The sequence below is a fragment of the Octopus sinensis genome, linkage group LG3 (genome assembly GCF_006345805.1).
Source record: "Octopus sinensis linkage group LG3, ASM634580v1, whole genome shotgun sequence".
NCBI classification, from domain to species: domain Eukaryota; kingdom Metazoa; phylum Mollusca; class Cephalopoda; order Octopoda; family Octopodidae; genus Octopus; species Octopus sinensis.
In genome coordinates, this window is record NC_042999.1 from 24036767 (window position 1) to 24056874 (window position 20108).

At 35.8% G+C, this 20108-nt stretch overlaps 1 protein-coding gene across 1 annotated transcript in view; it reads right to left on the minus strand.

Annotated features, from left to right (window-relative positions):
- Positions 1–114: 114 nt before the first annotated feature.
- LOC115209196 (neurogenic locus notch homolog protein 1) overlaps positions 115–20108 on the minus strand; it is a 109250-nt gene continuing 89256 nt past the window's right edge. Inside the window, 11 exon segments of the mRNA XM_036501643.1 lie at positions 115–237; positions 3080–3292; positions 5006–5239; positions 6601–6784; positions 8636–8826; positions 10322–10593; positions 12200–12507; positions 14295–14542; positions 15801–15911; positions 19040–19150; positions 19525–19635. Coding sequence (XP_036357536.1) covers positions 224–237; positions 3080–3292; positions 5006–5239; positions 6601–6784; positions 8636–8826; positions 10322–10593; positions 12200–12507; positions 14295–14542; positions 15801–15911; positions 19040–19150; positions 19525–19635 — 1997 coding nt within the window. The 3' untranslated portion in view covers positions 115–223.

The following is a 20108-nucleotide window of genomic DNA, read 5'->3' on the forward strand; positions in this document are numbered from 1 at the left end:
GCCTTGACCAACTATTGCACTCGGAAAGGGTGAGTTGGTATTTTTAAAGTGTCTAAAATATCAGAAAACAAGAAAATGAACAAGACAAGCGAAACAAAACAAGAAACAACATTGTCAAATGAGGTAAATTTTTATTTTTGGAAATATCATTACATGCTATTGACATATGCAAGAAAGAAAATATGACGGGGTTGGTAGATTGACCTCCACGCAGCAAAGAAGATTAAATGTTTCGTCCTGAAAAATAATTTAAAAAATGTTTAATTATTTATTCCAGCTTACAAACGCTTACAAAACCAGGGACGCCCAGTTTAGCCGCACAGCTTGGCAAGTTGTGCCACTTTATCAGAACCGACACTCTTGCAAGCATCTGCGCCAGATCTTTGGTGTCAGGATATATTCCTTCACCCCTTCCACTATAACTGGAGCACTTATCAAAGGCAAGGGCATTTTCTCGTTCTTCGTGATATATAAAACAATTTTATGCAGTTATTGTACTGATAGTCGAGTTCGTAAGTGGAACTTACTGCGATAGCCGCACGGTTTTCTGAGTTTATGTTTTATAATACAGTATATGCAATTGTGTTTTATCAAACTGAAAAACCCATTTACTGGGGTTTTCGTCTCTTATTGACGTACTGTGTTAAAACCTCTAAATATAGGAGGGAGATGAAAATTTGCCCCAGCACCCGCTAGCGAGAACGCTTATATAATATATATATATATATATATATATATATATATATATATGTATATATATAATATATATATATATATATATCTTTCTCCGTCTTCACTTTGAACTTTTTCTTTTTTTTTCTATATTTTTGACGAAGAGCTCCACTCGAAATGTGAAATCCCCCTCCACCCCTCCACCCCCCTCTCTCTCTCTCTCTCTCTCTCTCTATATATATATTATATATATATATATATATAGGTATATATGTGTAGGTAGGTATTATATACATATATATATATTATTTATATATATATACATATATATAATATATATATATATATAGGTAGGTATTATATACATATATATATATATATATTATTTATATATATATACATATATATATATATATATATATATATATATATATATATATATATATATATAATATATATAATATTAATTAGAGACAAAACCACTATTTTGCAAAACAAACAAGGAAAGACTTAATTGAGGTTTATACGTATGTATAGGTATGTGTGAGTGGGGTGGGTATTTGTATATGTTGTGGGTGTGTGGTTTACGTGTGTGTATTTGTGTGTGAATGTATAGGTTAGGGGGATTGCTATATAGGTATGTTATAGTGTTTAGTAAAGGGAGGTTTTATCATTATATGTATTTATGAGTTTTCGTTTATCATGGTAGTTTTGTTAAAGAATTTGTAGTAATTTCTGTATATTTAAGATGTTTGATATTTTATTACATTATTCCATTCATAATTTTTAAGTAATGTTCGTTTACCACGCGAAAAGAATTTTTAATTCCATATATTCCATTCATAATTTTAAATGACGTTCGTTTACATAGCGCGAAGACTTTTTATACATATGTTAGGTTCCTATGGTAACGTACTTTTGTTTGACGTTATAACGGCTAGAGTTTAATTTCACTTCATAAATTGAAACTGATTTGAAAGTATGTATATATTTTTTTCTCCTTATGTTAATCATGTTACTTATGATATTCTGGTTAATTATGGAGTATTTTCTATATCGTATTATGTGTAGTAATGTAGTTTTTCTTTTGAGTGTTTATGTATGTGTGAATGTGTGTGTGTGTGTGTGCGTATTTTGGTTGTGTAATTTATTTATCTGTATGAGTGTGGGTGTGAACATATTGTTGTATATATCGAGTTTAGTACGTATGTATATGTATTTGTGAGGGGGTATACGTATATGGTGTGTGTGTGTGTTTTACGTATGTGTATTTGTGTGTGAATGTATATATGGAGATTGCTATATAGGTATTATTGTGTATGGTTAAAGGGAGTTTTATCATTATATGTATATATGGGTTTCTTTTATCATGATGGTTTATTAATGATTTGGAGTAAATTCTGTATATTTACGTTGATTATATATTATTCCATTCATAATTTTTTAAAATACGTTCGATCACCACGTGTAAAGAATTGTTTATTTTTATTTTGAGTGTTTATGTATGTGTGAATGTGGGTGTGTGTGTGTGTGTGACTGTTTGAGTAATTTATTTATCTGTATAGATGTGGGTGTGAGTATATTGGTGTATATATCGAGTTCTGTATGTATGTATATGTATGTGTGAGCGGGTATATGTATATTGTTTATGTATGTGGGTTGTATGTGTGTGTGAGGGAGTATGAATAAGTAATGTGTTGAAGTATTTGGCTATTTTATTTATTTATCGTTGCCTAGACGTTTTTATGTGTATGTATAGGGATATATATATAGGTGTGTGAGTTAGTGTATGTATTTAGATATGGTTATATATACTTAGTTATAAGTGTATGCGTATGTGTGTATATATAGTTTATTTATCTTTTTGTTTTATATTTAATTGTTGATAGGGTTTATTTTAGATTATATATTGATTATATATGGACTATATATAGGTTATATATAGATTATATATTTATATGTTTTTTTATTATTTTAAAATTATTTTAAACTTATATTTTAATATATTGATATTTTAGATCGGAAATCCACCTGAAGATTGTCATTGAAGACATGAAACAATTGTAGTGGCGGTTTTTTTACTTTTTATTAAAATTTTATGTATTGATTAAGTCTTTTCTTGTTTGTTTTGCAAAATAGTGGTTTTGTCTCTAATTAATATTATATAATATTTTACTATAAAATTGGATTTAATCCTAAATCTGATTTTTTTCCCTGTAAATTTGGATTTATTCCCTAATATTTATTATTATATAATATATATATATGCATATAATACCTACCTACACATCACATACACAAACACACATACACTTATATAATGTAAACTTTCTTAGAAGCCTGTGTCAACATTAGCCTCGTACAGTCTCGTTCTATAACATCAGCATTTATAATTAAAATATCTCACCGTAAAAGGTCCATGGCTCGTTACCGTATAATTCAAAACTATTCCTATTGGTTGGTATTACTTTGCATATTTGCTTGCTTTCGGAATACTCATCGGCTACGCATTGCTTTATAACGCACAATGCAGAGCAATCGGCAAAGGTCTTTACTGCATGATATTCAACTAGTTTGCTACATTCGGCGACACTTGCTCCTTTAATGATATTTTTAAATCCTTGAAAAAAATTGAAAGAAAAAACATGTATGTGAGATTAGAATGGATGATCACGTTTATGTTTTGAACACTATGTTTCTGCCTCTGTATGTGTGTGTGTGTATGTATGTAAATAAAGAAATAATAATAACAATAACAATAACAATAATAATAATAATAATAAAATAATAATAATAATAATAATAATAATAATAATAATAATAATAAAAGCGCAAAAAAAAAGAAACCTCTGCACGGCAAATATGTGGCCCGCAGCAAACAAGCTGATGTTGACCAGAAGCAAACCCATCAGTGGCTACGGAGCTCAGGGCTAAAAGCAGAGAGCGAAGGTTTCATCCTGGCTGCTCAAGATCAAAGCCTATTAACCCGGAACTACCAGGCCAATGTGATGAAAAATGGAGCAGACCCAAAATGCCGATTCTGCAACGACATGATTGAAACAGTGGACCACCTAATCTCTGGATGTAAAGTCTTAGCACCAGTGGAATATAAATTAAGACATGACAGAGTTGGCCAATATCTACACTGGCTAATAAGCCGGCATTACAATATCAAAACTGCCGACAAGTGGCATAATCACCACCCTGAAGCTGTAACTGAAGGAGAAAATGTAACGACTATGTGGGACTTTCCAGTACATACAGACCGAACCATCAAAGCCAATAAAGCAGATATTGTTGTGAAAGACAAAAACAATAAAGTTTGCTTATTGATCGACATGAGCATCCCCTGTGATCATAATATCTCGGCGAAAGAGTTTGACAAGCTCAGAAAATATAAAGACCTGCTCATTGAAATTGAGAAACTGTGAAATCTCAAGGCGGTTACAATACCAGTGATCGTAGGAGCACTAGGAATGATCAAGAAGGGAACCGAAAATTATATGAGAATGATCCCTGGCTTACCATCCCTGCAAGAAGTGCAAAAGATTGTTTTAACTGGTACATCACACGTATTGAGAAGAGCATTGTCGATGTGAGAACTGTTGCTGCTCATGTATTTTAATTTAAAAAAAAAAAAACCAACTATTGAGTTTGGTTTAATGGCCTACCAATGTATACTATGAGTTTCTTTGCCCTAGGAGTCGGGAAGACACTCGGCAAGAAATGGAAGCAAATTTGAAAGAAGAAAAAAAAAGTAACAATAATAATAATAATAATAATAATAATAATAATAATAATAATAATAATAATAATAATAATAATAATGACAATATTGGGTTGAAAATACTAGTTTGGATGGTAAAATTTCGACGCCTTCGACTTTTTCTATTCAGAAGTGTTTTTCAGCCCAATATCTTCATGCTCTATTTTTTATAGCTTCATGTGTGCTTCGAGATCTAGTTCGAAAAAACGAATTATGGCATGTTCCCTAGAAATTTTATAGATATACAAAACCGCTACAAGACATACACACACAAACAGAAAGACAAACACGCACATACACGCACGCGCACACACGCATTATATATGTACATGTATGCATGTATGTGCGTAAGTATATAACATACGTACACACACATTATCCAGAAATATGCGCGAATGAATATCGATAAAGTGGCGTTCGAGTAGTTTCAAAAGGTTGTGTAAATGTATTGGTTTTAAACAGGAAGTGAAATAACCTCACAGGATCGATTTTTTGCAAACTTACACCTGCTTCTGTCGCTCCTCCTACACTCTCACACGAAAATATATATTTCATACTATTACTTACCTTTACGTTGATAATAATCTCTGTTTTTACAATCGATGGATCTCAAAACATTGTTTGAAGCCGCATTTCTAGAGAGCAATTCACAAATTTCGTGGTCGTTGTCATAGTTGAAAGACCGGCATCCTTTTAATTCCTGGCATTTCTTCGCGCACAAATTAGGGTGTGGAACCACATACGTAAAGATGGGTATCGTATCTAACTTAGCATTCTGTACACGAATGAAATCTGTCGACCCTAAAAATAATAAAATAAAATAATTATATAAATATTCATGGTTCAATTTCGTCATGTTGGACTGCTGAAATCTACAAGTTCTTTTCATTCTCTCTCTGTTAATTTTCTCTTATTAGTTTCTGTTGAAGAGCGTAGACTCGAAATGTAAAAGACTTTTTTCATTTTTCCCGAGCGTCAAACTAATACACTTGCTGTTGTTCATATACCTGTCTTCGTCGTTTGTTTTTCTATAAATTTCACCTATATAGTTTTATAGTTTACTTAAGCTTAAAAATTGGCTTGTTTGTAGTTGTTGGGGTTTGCGCCCTTGCAGCCCGTTGTTGCATTCGCCATTTGTCGGTATATTTCCGGGTTCTTCCAAGCGACCTCTTTAACAGAGTCCCAGGCGGTCCCCATCTTTGCAAGATACCTCTTCATCTGCCTTGGCCACGTGGCACGTGGTTGACCAACAAGAGCCGTCAACCCAGTCAGATCCTCAGTGAAGAGAACACGACAAACAGCGTCTAGCTCGGAAAATCGAACAACATGGCCAAACAGCCTGAATTGGCGCTCCTGAATCATAGAAATAACATACACATGCCGGTTTCTCAGTAAAGTCGTTGGTTGGACGCGAAATCCGACCAAAAGTAATCCATAATCTTGCGAAGTGTCCTGGTACCAAAAGAGTTCAGCCGGCTCGTAAAGGCTCCAGACTAAGGCCATGCTGGAGCACAACCTGTGTGTGTGTCTTCTATGATCTCGGGCATCCTCCATCCAATTGCGCTCAAATTTGATATGTCGTCGATACCGACGGTATCAGGGCGTGTATAAGTCTTGAAAAATTACAAAAATCGATTCCAGGTAAGAATGCGATCGATGAAGCCGTTTTTGTCCTGCTTTTCTTCCGTGAACCTGTACATAACTGCACCTTCCATTTTTTGTTGTTTTTGTACTGCTTAAAGGCACATATCTTTCCTGCCAAGCTTACTGTTTCAACCGTGTTTGTGTTCTCCCAGTCAACAGCCTTATCATTACTTTTACTTTAAATTCTTCGGTTGCATATTTGTGTAAATAAAATCGTTTTTCTTTGGAATAGAAAAAAAATCTATCTTTATTTCTTCTTTTGCTGGTGTCTCAAATTTAGATTAAATCAGTGTTTCTCAAAGGGGAGGCCTATGGGACGGTCGGACAAGTTGTTTTGAGAAAATTTGGTTTAAATGTTTGACAACTCAGCACCACCCATTGGACGGGGGGAGTTTTGCTCGTATATATATATAAAAGATAAACACTTCTTGAAATATATCTAAACTAATGTTTCTACAAAAATTTCATTATAATCTTTATGAATCTTTATGAAGTTTAACAAAGATTGGCATACTTACCCAGCATTTCACATTTGCCTTTGTAAAATGTGAATCCATCGTCGCAGAAACAGCCACGTTTGCCATCCTTAATTCTGCATTGGCTGTTTTCACCACAGGGAACTTTCGGTTTCATAATTACTTTCCGACCTTCTTGGCATTCGGTTTTATTTAGACAATCCGAAGAGTAATAACCTTCCAGCACCTAAGACAAATATTTTCATGACAACAATTATTTAAAAAATGCAATACACATACAGAATATGTGTACATACATACATTCATACACACACCGTGTATGTATATATATTCATATATATATATATATATAATATATATATATATATACACATATGTGCTCATACATACATACACACACCCACATAGACATATATACACACACACATGTATATATATATATATATAATATATATATATATATATATATTATATATATATATATATATATATACACATATGTGCTCATACATACATACACACCCCCACATAGACATATATACACACACACATGTATATATATATATATATATATATATATATATATATGTATATATATATATATATATACGCACATGTGCTCATACATACATACACACACCCACATAGACATATATACACGTGTATATATATATATATTTTTATGTGTGTGTGTCTTTGTTTCTCTGCTTGTCCAGCCATCACCGCTTGACAACTGGTGCCGGAGTATTTACATCCCCATAACTTAGCGGTTCGGTGAAACGACAGACAGAATAAATTCCAAGCCTTGAAGAATAGGTCTTGAGATCGACTTTTGCAACTAAAGTCCTTCAAGGCGGTGCTGTAGCATGATCGCAGTTAACTGACTGAAACAAGTGATACATCTTATTTGCTTCAGTCATTGTACCACAGCTATGCAGGGGCATCGTTTTGAAGGGTTTCAGGCAAATAAGGGACCCCAACACTTTAGTCTGGTACACATTCTATATGTTTCTTTGGCTGAATTGCTAAGTTGCAGGGGCAAATCAGGTTGTCAAGCGATGATGGGACACACACACACACACACAGAGGAACGAACACATACATACACATGCACACATACTTACATACGCAGATACACATGCGTACAAACGCACAACACACACTCGCAAACGAACGTACACATACACACACATGCACGCACTTATACACCCACATATGCATACACACACACACACATTCACACTAAACACACACACACGACGGGATCCTTCGTGGTTTCCGTCTCCGAAATTCCCTCACAAAGCATTGGTCAGCCGGGGTTTATAGTAGAAGCCTTGTGGGACTAAACCTGAAACCATATCGTTACAAAGTAGCTCCTTAACCACTTAGCCATGCCTGCGCTTCTCTCTTCTTCTCCCTCTCTCTCTTCCCCTCCCTTTCTCCCTCTCTCTGCATACACACACACACACACACACACACACACACACACATACGCACAGATACATATACGTCACTGAATGCGTAGATAAGTATTGTGGTGTTTTCTTAAAGAGCGATAGCAATCCTTTTAGGCGTTTATAAGCCATTTAAAAACGCAAAAATGCCCGTCAGATTCACTACAATATTTAAATTTAATTTGTGTCAAAATATTTTCGTCGCTTTGAAACCGCGACGTGCTCACTGACAAAATTCCGCCAGTGAACACGTCGCAGTTTCAAAGGGACGAAAATATTTTAACAAATTAAATTTAAGTGTTGAAGTGAATCAAACGGGTTTTTGCGTGTTTTTAAATGGTTTATAAACACCTTCCACGCTGCAATTGTTTTTGTTTCAGCACACAATCTGAGATCAGGTCACTTGCTATGCAAGTACATCTCCGTAAATCCTTTTAGAATATTAAATATAGAAAATACCATTTACAAAGATATAAAAAATATGCAGCCATAGAAATATGTAATTAATTCTGATTTCCAGTTTGAAATTCCTTGGAGGCGGTGCACCAGCATAGCCCCCGTCCAATGACAGAAACAAGCCGAAGATAAAAGACAATAAATGGGTTTTCACTTCCAAAACTTACTGGTAGATAACGATTTTCATTTTGACAGCCACATTTTGATTTAGGAACACATTCCGAACCACTAAGAATATAATCAGGTTCGCATACACAACCGTCGGTATACGTTGTGCAATTTGGAGAAGTATTCACGCATGTTGGTTGGCAAGTGGGAGTTCGGATCTTGTAGATTTGTTTATTTGGACAAACTTTTGCTGAAATCACATTTTAAAATATATGATTAAATACTCAGTTTGATTGCTACAAGAGAGAAAAGCATTTCCTTACAAAGATTCAATTATATCAATGATACCAAAAAAGCTAAATCAATACTAGACTCAGGAAAATTTCGATCCAAAATGTACAATGACCAAAGAATAATCATATTCAAATATCTGTTCATGTGACATCTCGCCAGGGTCAACTTTGCCTGTAATCCTTTCGGGGTCGTTAAAAGAAAAACCATTTGAGCACTGGTTGCAATGTAATCCACTGTAATCCACTTACCAAACTTGTTGGCCTCGCGCAAAACCAAGATATATATATATATGTAAATTATATTTTGTTTCTTGGTGTACTCGCAAGGAAAATTGATTTTGAAAGATATTTTTCCTTTGTGATTTAAAATTAAAAGTTTAAGAAAATTATGGAAAAATATTGAATACGTTGTTATTTTATTGATCATATTTGTTATAAAATTATGAAATATGAGTTTTTCAAGGAGCTCAAATATTTTAGTACTGGTGTTGTCAAAACTTAAATTATATTGTAAAAATTCCATTTTTTATGTGGTGACACTGTTGGTAAGAAATAGCTGCCAAAATTACGTCAAATCGAAACCTCTTATAAAAAAAATAGGTGATATGTGTATCCAGTGTAATTTAATCCTGGACATACTCTTCAATAACTATGATAAGAGGAGTACGGATTGAACGCTTTCTAAATATAGTTCTGTTCGTCCAAAATGCGATAACTATAATATCTACAACAAGAATAACAACATCAGCAGCAGTGGAGGCGCAATGGCCTGGTGGTTAGGGCAGCGGACTCGCGGTTTTAAGAACGCGATTTCGATTCCCAGACCGGGCATTGTGAGTGTTTATTGAGCAAAAACACCTAAGCTCCACGAGGCTCCGGCGGATGGGAGCGGTGAACCCCGCTGTACTCTTTAACCACAACTTTCTCTCACTTTTTCCAAACGGCAGAGGAACCATAGTGTAACCCACTATGGTGTGGTAAACTTTGTGACCCTAGTCTAGATTGCGAATCCTCTGTACCTCAGGATGGTTCAGCACTCCACCCATTAAAAGCCACGGAATGAGGATAACAACGTAGCTTTCGCGCCCGCGCAATTGCCAGTCTATCGCGTGTTGTGGGTGGATCTTCAAGTTGCCACACGCATTCTTAGTAGCTTAGAGTAGGCTCGAATTAGAGATTATTCTTTGTGGCTAATGGCGTGAGTCCTCATTGGATGATGAAGAAGAAGAACAATAGGAGCAACACCAACAAGTAACGAATGCCCTCGTACGATATCGTTACAGCTTTATGTGAGGTCTGTTGCGTAGCAATCTGTTTTAGCTTAAACTGATCATACATAGTATATCCAACGTCATGTAGACCTCTGCAGCAAATTTCATTTTTACCAAAAAATGATCCAAATTACGTGAAAATGCACTAATGAGAATGTAATTAGATTTTACTTATACATACTGCAATTGAAACTCTGTCTCCAATTAACAATTGTGCCTGCCATTTGACAAGATTTTGCCAATGATTCAGTCACTCGACATAAAGCGATTTTCAGACTCGGCTCGTCATCACCATATATGCAAATGTCTCGTTTACAGGAATCTAAGAAAGTTTCAAACAGATTTGCTCCATGATTGATTCTGCAAGTTGCAAATGCTGAACTGTTTGTAATTAGTTCACATTGAATTGTCTTTTCTTTACAACATTCGCTTGGGATTTTATTAGCTTCGCATCTGGAATAAAATAGAAAGAATTTAATCATGTATCAAATAATGCTTCGACTTAGCACCATGTACGCAAACACAACCATCTGGGCAATCATATGGGAAGTTCATTGCAACCAGAAGTTGCCCATAAATCTCAAACTTCTGCAATAGAAGAGAGAGGTTTGTATAAAAGCCATACTTGTTACCTTTAATTCTGTTTTCGTCTCTATCTCACCTATCGACATGAAGTTTGAATAATGATGGAAAACTTCGATAACGAATACAAGGGGCTGAAATGAAGGTCCTCTGACGACTATCTGAAGTAATGCTACTCGGTATTGTGTGTAGATAGGAGCTCAGGGAGTGTCTCCACGTTGGGTTAATACTTCGCTGTATTGAGAGGTCATAGATCCGGTACTGCGGATATATCTTTTATTATCTTTTACTATCTTTCACCTGTTTCAGTCATTTGATTGTGGCCATACTGGAGCACTGCTTTTAGTCGAGCAAATCGACCTATGGACTTATTCTTTGTAAGCTTAGTATTTATTCTAACGGTATCTTTTGCCGAACCAGCATCAGTTGTCAAGCGATGTTGGGGGGATGGGGGGAACACAGACACACAAACATACACACACACACACACACACACACACACACACATATATATATACATATATACGACGGGCTTCTTTCAGTTCCCGTCTACCAAATCCACTTACAAGGCTTTGGCCGGCCCGAAGCTGTAGTAGAAGACACTTTCCCAAGGTACCACGCAGTGGGACTGAATCCGGAACATGTGTGGTTGGTAAGCAAGCTACTTACCACACAGCCACTCCTACACCTATGATTAAAATATCGCAGGAAACTATCAAACTATCACAAAATGGATTCTTCAAGTCGATCCAATCGGCAGGAGACCTGGAAGTAGAGCAAGAACGAAGAAGTTCGTAGTCATGCTTGGGAATCCAACCGGAAAGTATACGAACAGTTGCTTCTGATAAGACCATCTGGAGGTGCTGAAGAACTCTACTCTCCAACAACCTTTTCAGAAATAGGGGGTGTAGAAAACAGATGGATATCGTTAATGTAATGCATGTGTAACAAGATGAAGGTCTCAGGAACACTTGAGGGGTGTCTGTCTTATCTTGTCACATACAGTTGTCGAAGGGAGAACCAAAATCCGACGATCTTCAATAGCAATAAATAATACTTTATTTTTCCGGGTTTCGCAAATAAAAAATATATACACACATATTTTACTTAAGGGCGAACCGGTAGCCAAGTCCACACGACTGTTCACAACTGTTCACTTGTGTGAGCCAAAATTACCGTCTCCGTTCCCGCTTAGAAGAGAGCTTCTCTATATGTAGGGTTTTCCCTGAGAGAAGGTTGGTCACGTCCACTCGGTAGGGTTGCTGATTCAAAAGGACAGATTTAGCGGGAACGCTTTCAGTTTGCAGTTCTCTGCGCATGTGCATGAGGGAACTTCCGGTGGCCTACCAGAAGTAATCCAACTCTGCGCATGCACGATGACAACTTCCCAAAATAGCGTCACTACACGTGTATAGAAATACGTAATCGGTAATATCAATGGAAAGGCTTTTCTTAATTCATCAAATATTTAACTTACGTTGTGTCAGGAGTATCGTCTTCATCTGGAATTCGATAACTTTTCACAATATCTGTAAACTTCGTAGGGCTGTGCAAAATTTCCTTCTCTGTCTTTTTGTGCATTTCATCTTGATAACCGTTACAATCACCACAAAGTCCAGTTACTTTGTTTGCAAATGTTGCCGGGAGTGTTATGATCACTTGATGAATTCCGTCAAATTCTACTTTTAGACCCCAATCTGTTTTGAGTAGTGTCCAGCCAGCTGCGAAATAAGCTGAAAATTCTGTAGAGTCGAGGATTGGAAATGATCTTTCCTCTGAGTTTACCTGTCAAAGAATGAAGAAAGAATACTTACTTTACTTATTACTTTGTACTTGTTTCAGACATGTGACTGCGGCCATGCTGGAGCATCGCCTTTAGTCGAGCAAATCAACCCCAGGACTTATTCTTTGTAGTACTTATTCTATTGGTCGCTTTTGCCGAACCGCTAAGTTTCGGGTACGTAAACACAGCAGCATCGGTTGTTGAGCGATGTTGGGGGGACAAACACACACACACACACACACACACACACACACATATATATATATATATAATATATATATATATATATATATAATATATATATATATATATACGACGGGCTTCTTTCAGTTTCCATCTACCAAATCCACTCACAAGGCTTTGGTCGGCCAGAGGCTATAGTAGAAAACACTTGCCCAAGGTGCCACGCAGTGGGACTGAATCCGGAACCATGTAGTTGGTAAGTAAGCTACTTACCACACAGCCACTGCTACGCCTATGAATATTTTAAAATACCAATAATTTATTTAATTACTGTAGAAGAATACTGTAGGAAATCTGAGAAAGAAAACGTTAAAATTTGAATTTTTCGAATGATTTCTTTTAATAACTTCACTAACATTTACATGGTGTAGTTGTGTGGTTAAGCAACTCATATGTAACCACGGGATTTCGGATACAGTCTCACCGAATGGCACCTTTGGCAAGTTTCTTCTATATAGCCCCGGGCTGATCAATGCCTTGTGAGTGAAAATGGCTTACGGAAACTGTGGAAACCTGACGTACATTCATATATATATATATATATATATAAATATATAAGATCCAAGGATCGAGGTGTAGGAAGAAAGTTAGCTTCAAGCAATCCGTAGTAAATATTAAAAAAACAACTTTCAGGGACAATAGTGGTTTATTGAGAGGGAAGGTTGTGGATATTTTCGTACCGAAGTACGATAAACTCAAAAAAAATATTTTAATATCTCACGGTAGGCGACAAGGGTTGCCGGGTATGCGAATAAGAATACAAGAGTTAAGGAATGGAGTAGATAAGATCCGGGTTACATATATTTCATAGCAAGCGAAACCTCGGAAGCGGTAAATGTCCAAGAGAAGTGTATACTGCAGGCTACTCTTCAGGTCAAGGATATCTTGGTTATATATATATAGAGAAAAAAGGCAGTATTTCTTCTAGTTTTACTTTCCGAGTACAAATGACGTTGAGGTTGACTCTGCCTTTGATTCTTTCAGAGTCGATCAAAAATAAGAACCAGCTTAGCATTGTACATAAAGTGGAAAAAATTAAATGCTTCTTAACGTAATTACTAAAAAAAAATATTATTAGGCGCAGGAGAGCCTGTGTGGTAAGTAGCTTGTTTACCAACCACATGGCTCCAGGTTCAGTCCCAGTGCGTGGCACCTTGGGCAAGTGTCTTCTACTATAGCCTCTGGCCGACCAAAGCCTTGTGAGTGGATTTGGTAGACGAAAACTGAAAGAAGCCCGTCGTATATATATATATATATATATATATATATATATGTATGTATGTGTGTGTATGTTTGTGTGCCTGTGTTTGTCTCCCCAACATCGCTTACAACCGATGCTGGTGTGTTTACGTCCCCGTAACTTAGCGGTTCGGGAAAAGTAGCCGATAGAATAAGTACTTAGCTTACAAAGAATAAGTCCTGAGGTCGATTTGCTCGACTAAAGGCGGTGCTCCAGCATGGCTGCAGTCAAAATGACTGAAACAAGTAAAAGAGTAAAAGAGTAAATACGAAATGTGAGGAGAATTAAACAATTAATATACACTACCGTAATTCTATTAAACGGCAGAAGCCGGACTGTAGTGTTCTGTAGCTGAACCTCGACTGTGCGCTCGTAAAAAATATCCGAATGTCCTCTTTTCTCGTTCTTTACATCCACTTCGAAATGTGTCAGATTATAGTTGGGCTTATCAATTACCAGTTGGTACTTGCATGTACCCATGAAATGGATAATTTGACCATCGAATGTCTGATAATGGGTATCTCCAAAGACGCTACAAACACACGGCGAAGTAACTGCAATGAACAATGAAATAGCAAATTTAATAAGTTTAAATTCGAGAAATTTTAGTTTGATCAACTATAGAGAATTCAAGAATGAAAATGTTTATTGTCGTAGACACAGTAAAATGCTTTAGCTACTTCCAGACATAACGTGTTTCTGGGTCCCATCTCAGAGCATAGCAAATTCGCCAGCGCCTTCTGATTGGACATCATATTCCCCAATGCTTTAAGAATGGAATTTTGTAACGGAATCTGTGAGCAGAAACAAGTTATTATCTCTATCTGTCTAACTCTCTTCTTCTCTCTCATTTATATATATATTTGTATGTATGTATGTATGTATGTATGTATGTATGTATGTATGTATGTATGTATGTATATATATATACACATACATATATACATGTATATATACATACATTCATACACACACATACACACACACACACACACACATATTATATATATATATATATATATATATACTTACATACATTCATGCACACACACACATATATATATATGTAATATTATATATTGATTCCATTGTGTTACTGTATCTATACGATATTACACATAACTAACTCGATATAATTTCATATCGTGTATAGTATATTAATTTTTCAACACTTTAGTCCATTGTTCGAATATATATATATATAATATATATATATATATATATATATATATATATATATATATATATATATATATATAATATACTAGCAGTATCGCCCGGCGTTGCTCGGGTTTGTATGGGAAATAACTATATAAGCATTTTAGAGAGTTATAGCCAAAAAATAGCAAAAAAATGCATTAAAAATGGAAAAAAAAATGATGGTAAATTTTTTTTAAAAATCGTTGACTCATCGTAGACATTTTTAGAGAGTTACTTCCCTTATATAATAGCGAAAAAACTGCATTAAAAATCGTAGACTCATCGTAGACGCGCGCTAATACCCAGAAGGGCTCGATATGAATACCCGGTTTTGGTTAAACTGCACCGCAAAACGTGGGAGTAGTTAGGAATCTAAATCGTAGGAGACAGACACACAACCTTTCTTTTATATATAAAGATATATATATATATATAATATATATATATATATTATATATATATATATATATCGTATTGTATTTCAAAAATGTTGATTTATTATAGACCCTATAAGATTTAAAACTCTGAATTCATACTTCATTGAAAACTTCGTATGAGGTTTTATACGCCAAACACATGACGAAAAAATGTGCATAATAAGCTAACATTTACCTTCAGCACAATCAGTTCCTTTGAAACCAGACTTACATTCACAGGAAAATGAATCGCCGTTGCTGGTACATATTCCATTATTCTTGCAAGGGTTACAATGGCAGATGTCGACTACAAGAGAGAAAATTTAGTCGATTATATAGAGTACATACATCTATATCTATAACAATATATTTCGTTTTTGGATTTGGTTTGCAAGATTCTTTATATGAGATCGTGAGTTGAAGCATATTCTATTGCGTCTGGGGAGAGTTATTCTCTTTCTGTGTCTTATGTAACACACTAACCGCCAAAATTTCCACGTTTTTCGTATTTTTATTGTCCTAATAAGGCACAAAAAGAAAAATGACTCTCCCCAGACACAATACAACAATATACATATATATATATATATATATATATATATATATATATATTCTTTTATTTTTTATCTTCCTTATTTGTTTCAGTCACTTGACTGCGGCCATGCTGGAGCACCGCCTTTAGTCGAACAAATCTATTGGAGGACTTATTCTTCTCAAGAATAGTATTTATTCTATCAGTCAGTTTTGCCGAGCCGCTAAGTTACGGGGACTTAAACTCACCAACATCGGTTGTCAAGCGATGGTGGGGGACAAACACACACACAAATATATATAGGTATATTTATATACGATGGGCTTCTTTCAGTATCCGTCTACCAAATCCACTCACAAGACACTTAGCCAAGGTGCCACACAGTGGGCCGGAACTCGGAACCATGTGGTTTTTAAGCAAGCTACTTACCACACAGGCACTCCTCCGCCTATACATACATATATATATATATATATATATATATATATATATATATAGATATACATACACACACATACATACATATATATATATATACACATACATACATACCTATACATATATAGACGCAAGTTGTGTGTTTGGATGTCTGTTTGTGTCAAGTTGCCATCTACACCCATTAACGAATTTTCGTGAAACTTTGCAAACATGTTTGTTACTAGGCTCATTAAATTTTAATAAAAATCTTTAATGGTTAGGGCCCCTAGAAGGCTAACATAGCTTCCTTTAAAAGCCAAGGGAAATAACCCATTTATTTTCCTAGCCAAGGGAAATAACCCATTCATTTTCCTTTAAGGATGGGTAACTGTTCGTCAACTGGTGGCCGCATCATACCATTTCTAAGAGGGAGAGGGCCGCATGATAAAACACATATGCTTGAAATATTATGTGCCTACTTTACACTGAATTTTATACAGTTCTGCTTAATTTCATTTGTCTTAGTATAAAATCAATAACCTAGAAACTCGACGTGGGATTCAGGTTGCCCTTGCATGCTCTAAACACTATCAAACTCAAAATTAATGATCAAGGGATGGAAATAGACAACAGATGGATCGTGCCCCTTGCTGTCTAAAACATTAATGTTGAGTCATGCAACTCTATAAAAAGTAGTAAATAGGTATGTACATACATCAATAAGGGCTCAGATATGGCGGTTTTTGGACTTGAACAGGAGGGCAGGTAGGCAGATGAAATTCAGTAATATAAGTTGGGTAGGTATATTTCCTCTAACGAGGGTTTCGAAATCCACGAGCGGTATCCAGCAGTGGTGAATCTACCTATACATCTTTAAAATGGCCAGCGGGTATATTTCGCAGAAGACAATGCTCGAAACGTAGTCCTAATTCAACCAGAAACCACTTTGACATCTATCTTCAAATAATGCCAATGTGATCTGTTTGCCCGAACACTTGTATGTTGAGGTTCCCGTGTACTATACTTGGGCACACAATATATGGAACAGACGCAAGCAAGGGGCACACGTTGAGGGCTGGGAAGAAGATGCTGTCTTCAGAAGTGGGGCTATCGGGCGGATGTACACTGTGCACCCTAATCAGCAGGAATGCTTCTTTCTGCGTCTACTACTTCACACTGTCAGACCTTCGAGGACACAATGAGGAAGTGTGCACGATATACAGAGAGGTCTGCGCCAAACATGGACCATTAGAGGACGATGCTCACTGGGACCAGACGTTGGAGAAGGCAGCGGTCAGTAGAGCACCAAGTCAACTGCGCCAGCTATTTTCTATCATGTTGATGTCATGTGGTTTGGGTGGGCGTCTCAGGCTTTGGGCGACCCACAAAAACAGCATGGCAGAAGACATCCTACAAAGGATTCCAAGGTAAACCTCAGCGGAAATTGCCACGTTCAATAACGCCATTTACAATGAGGCATTACTTGACCTGGACACTCGAGTTCAAGCTATGGGATGTCAAGGCATTGCCACATTTGGAATGCATCAATCGGAGCAGACAGTAAAGAATCTCGCAATTGAGTACCTGCGAGAAATCAGCCATGATATCGAGAGCGTATATAACTGATAACCAACACAAACTGATGGAGGACCAATTGGGTGTTTATATGACCATTATTTCGAGCACTGAAGTTGAAAGAGGACTTACAGGTGTCTGTGACGTACTCAGCCACTTGCACGTTAATTTGACGATCAGGCTGTTCAGTTGATCGAATCAACTTGAATAATCGTCGTCGTGTCCGACGGAGAGCCAGCTGTATATGTATGTATGTATGTATGTATGTATGTATGTATGTATGTATGTATGTATGTATGTATGTATGTATGTATGTCATTATTTAGTTTTATTTCAAGATTTCTTGCCAATAGAGAAATTTCTGGTTCCTAACATAGATCCAAGGATCCTTCATTGGAATTTCATCATCAACAACTGAGTATTTTTTTGTGTGTATGTATGTATGTATATGTGCAGATTTGTATGTTTTGTTTTATGTATGTATTATCATGCGTATAGTCGCATATCTAGACATGCTCATATATATTTAAATGATAAACTGGAAAGTTTTACAGATTTTTACAGTTCCAGTGAAGGATTGGATCTGTTGTCTTTGAATTAGCTTTCTTCTTTCTGGTTTTGAGAAGCCTAATTTCTCAAGATTGGTATCTAGGCAATGTGTTACATATTCTATGTATGTATGTATGTATGTATGTATGTATGTATGTATGTATGTATGTATGTATGTATGTATGTATGTATGTATGTATGTATGTATGTACGTACATACGTACGTACGTACGTACGTACGTATATATGTATGTATGTATGTATGTATGTATGTATGTATGTACGCATGCATGCAGGCTTGCTAGCTTGCATGTATGTATGTATGTATGTATGTGTGTATAAGCAATTAAGCGTTAACAAACCTTTGGAACAATCTTTTCCAGTAAATCCTGCCTTGCATTGACAAGTGAATTCGGATCCTTCCTCGACACATATTCCATCATTTAGACAAGGATCGGAACTGCATGGAGCAACTGTAAATAAAATACACACTTATAGAAAACACCGTAAATAAAATAAATATCAATAACTATCACCTGTCGTTATTTCACTCATGTTTATATACATATTTCACTTGATTCACGGGAATACAAGTGAAGTACATCATATTACAGTGATTTGGGCATAGCAAGGGGAAATAAGATACAGACTTCCCGTAATATATTATAAGATCCATGTTATTTCATCCAACCAGGTCTTTCGCAGCACCCTTAGAGCAGGAACTTTCTGGCATCACATTGTATACATGTATAATGTATCTACGTACACCGAAGGATTATGGTTATGGCAACTGCTTTCACAGTCCTTTGTGTGGTATAAAACGGGATTAATGAAATCAAATAATTACCCAGTGAACAGTCATCTCCTCCAAAACCTGGTGGACATATACATCTATAACTTGAATCTTCCTCTTGGCATGTACCTCCATTCTTGCATGGATCACTGTGGCAAGGATCAACTGGGAAAAAGAAAGTTGGAGCATGACATACGTATGTCGAATCCGAAAACTCCAATAAAATGGCCATTGTTACTTTAAACATAAAATTTTTCCTCTAGACAACCATGTTATCAGCTTTACTGAATGAAGTTTACCGGCTGCAACCTAATTCCATACAAAAACATCTCAATTCCGTTTATCTACTAAACATATAGCTGTATAGATTTCAAAGTGATTGTCTGCCTAGCGGTTTTTATACGCATACATGTAAATGTAGATGTATGTATGCATGAGTCTGTATATATATACATAATCAAATAGGGTAATAACATAAATTATTATTACCAGTGGCCTAGCATAAAAGACGAATTAGTTATTAGACAATATATTATTCATATAGAAATATAATAAAATGCTTCCAAATAAAGAAGCGTAGTGCTAGAGACACAATATATATATATGTGTGTGTATGTATATATATATGTTTATATAAT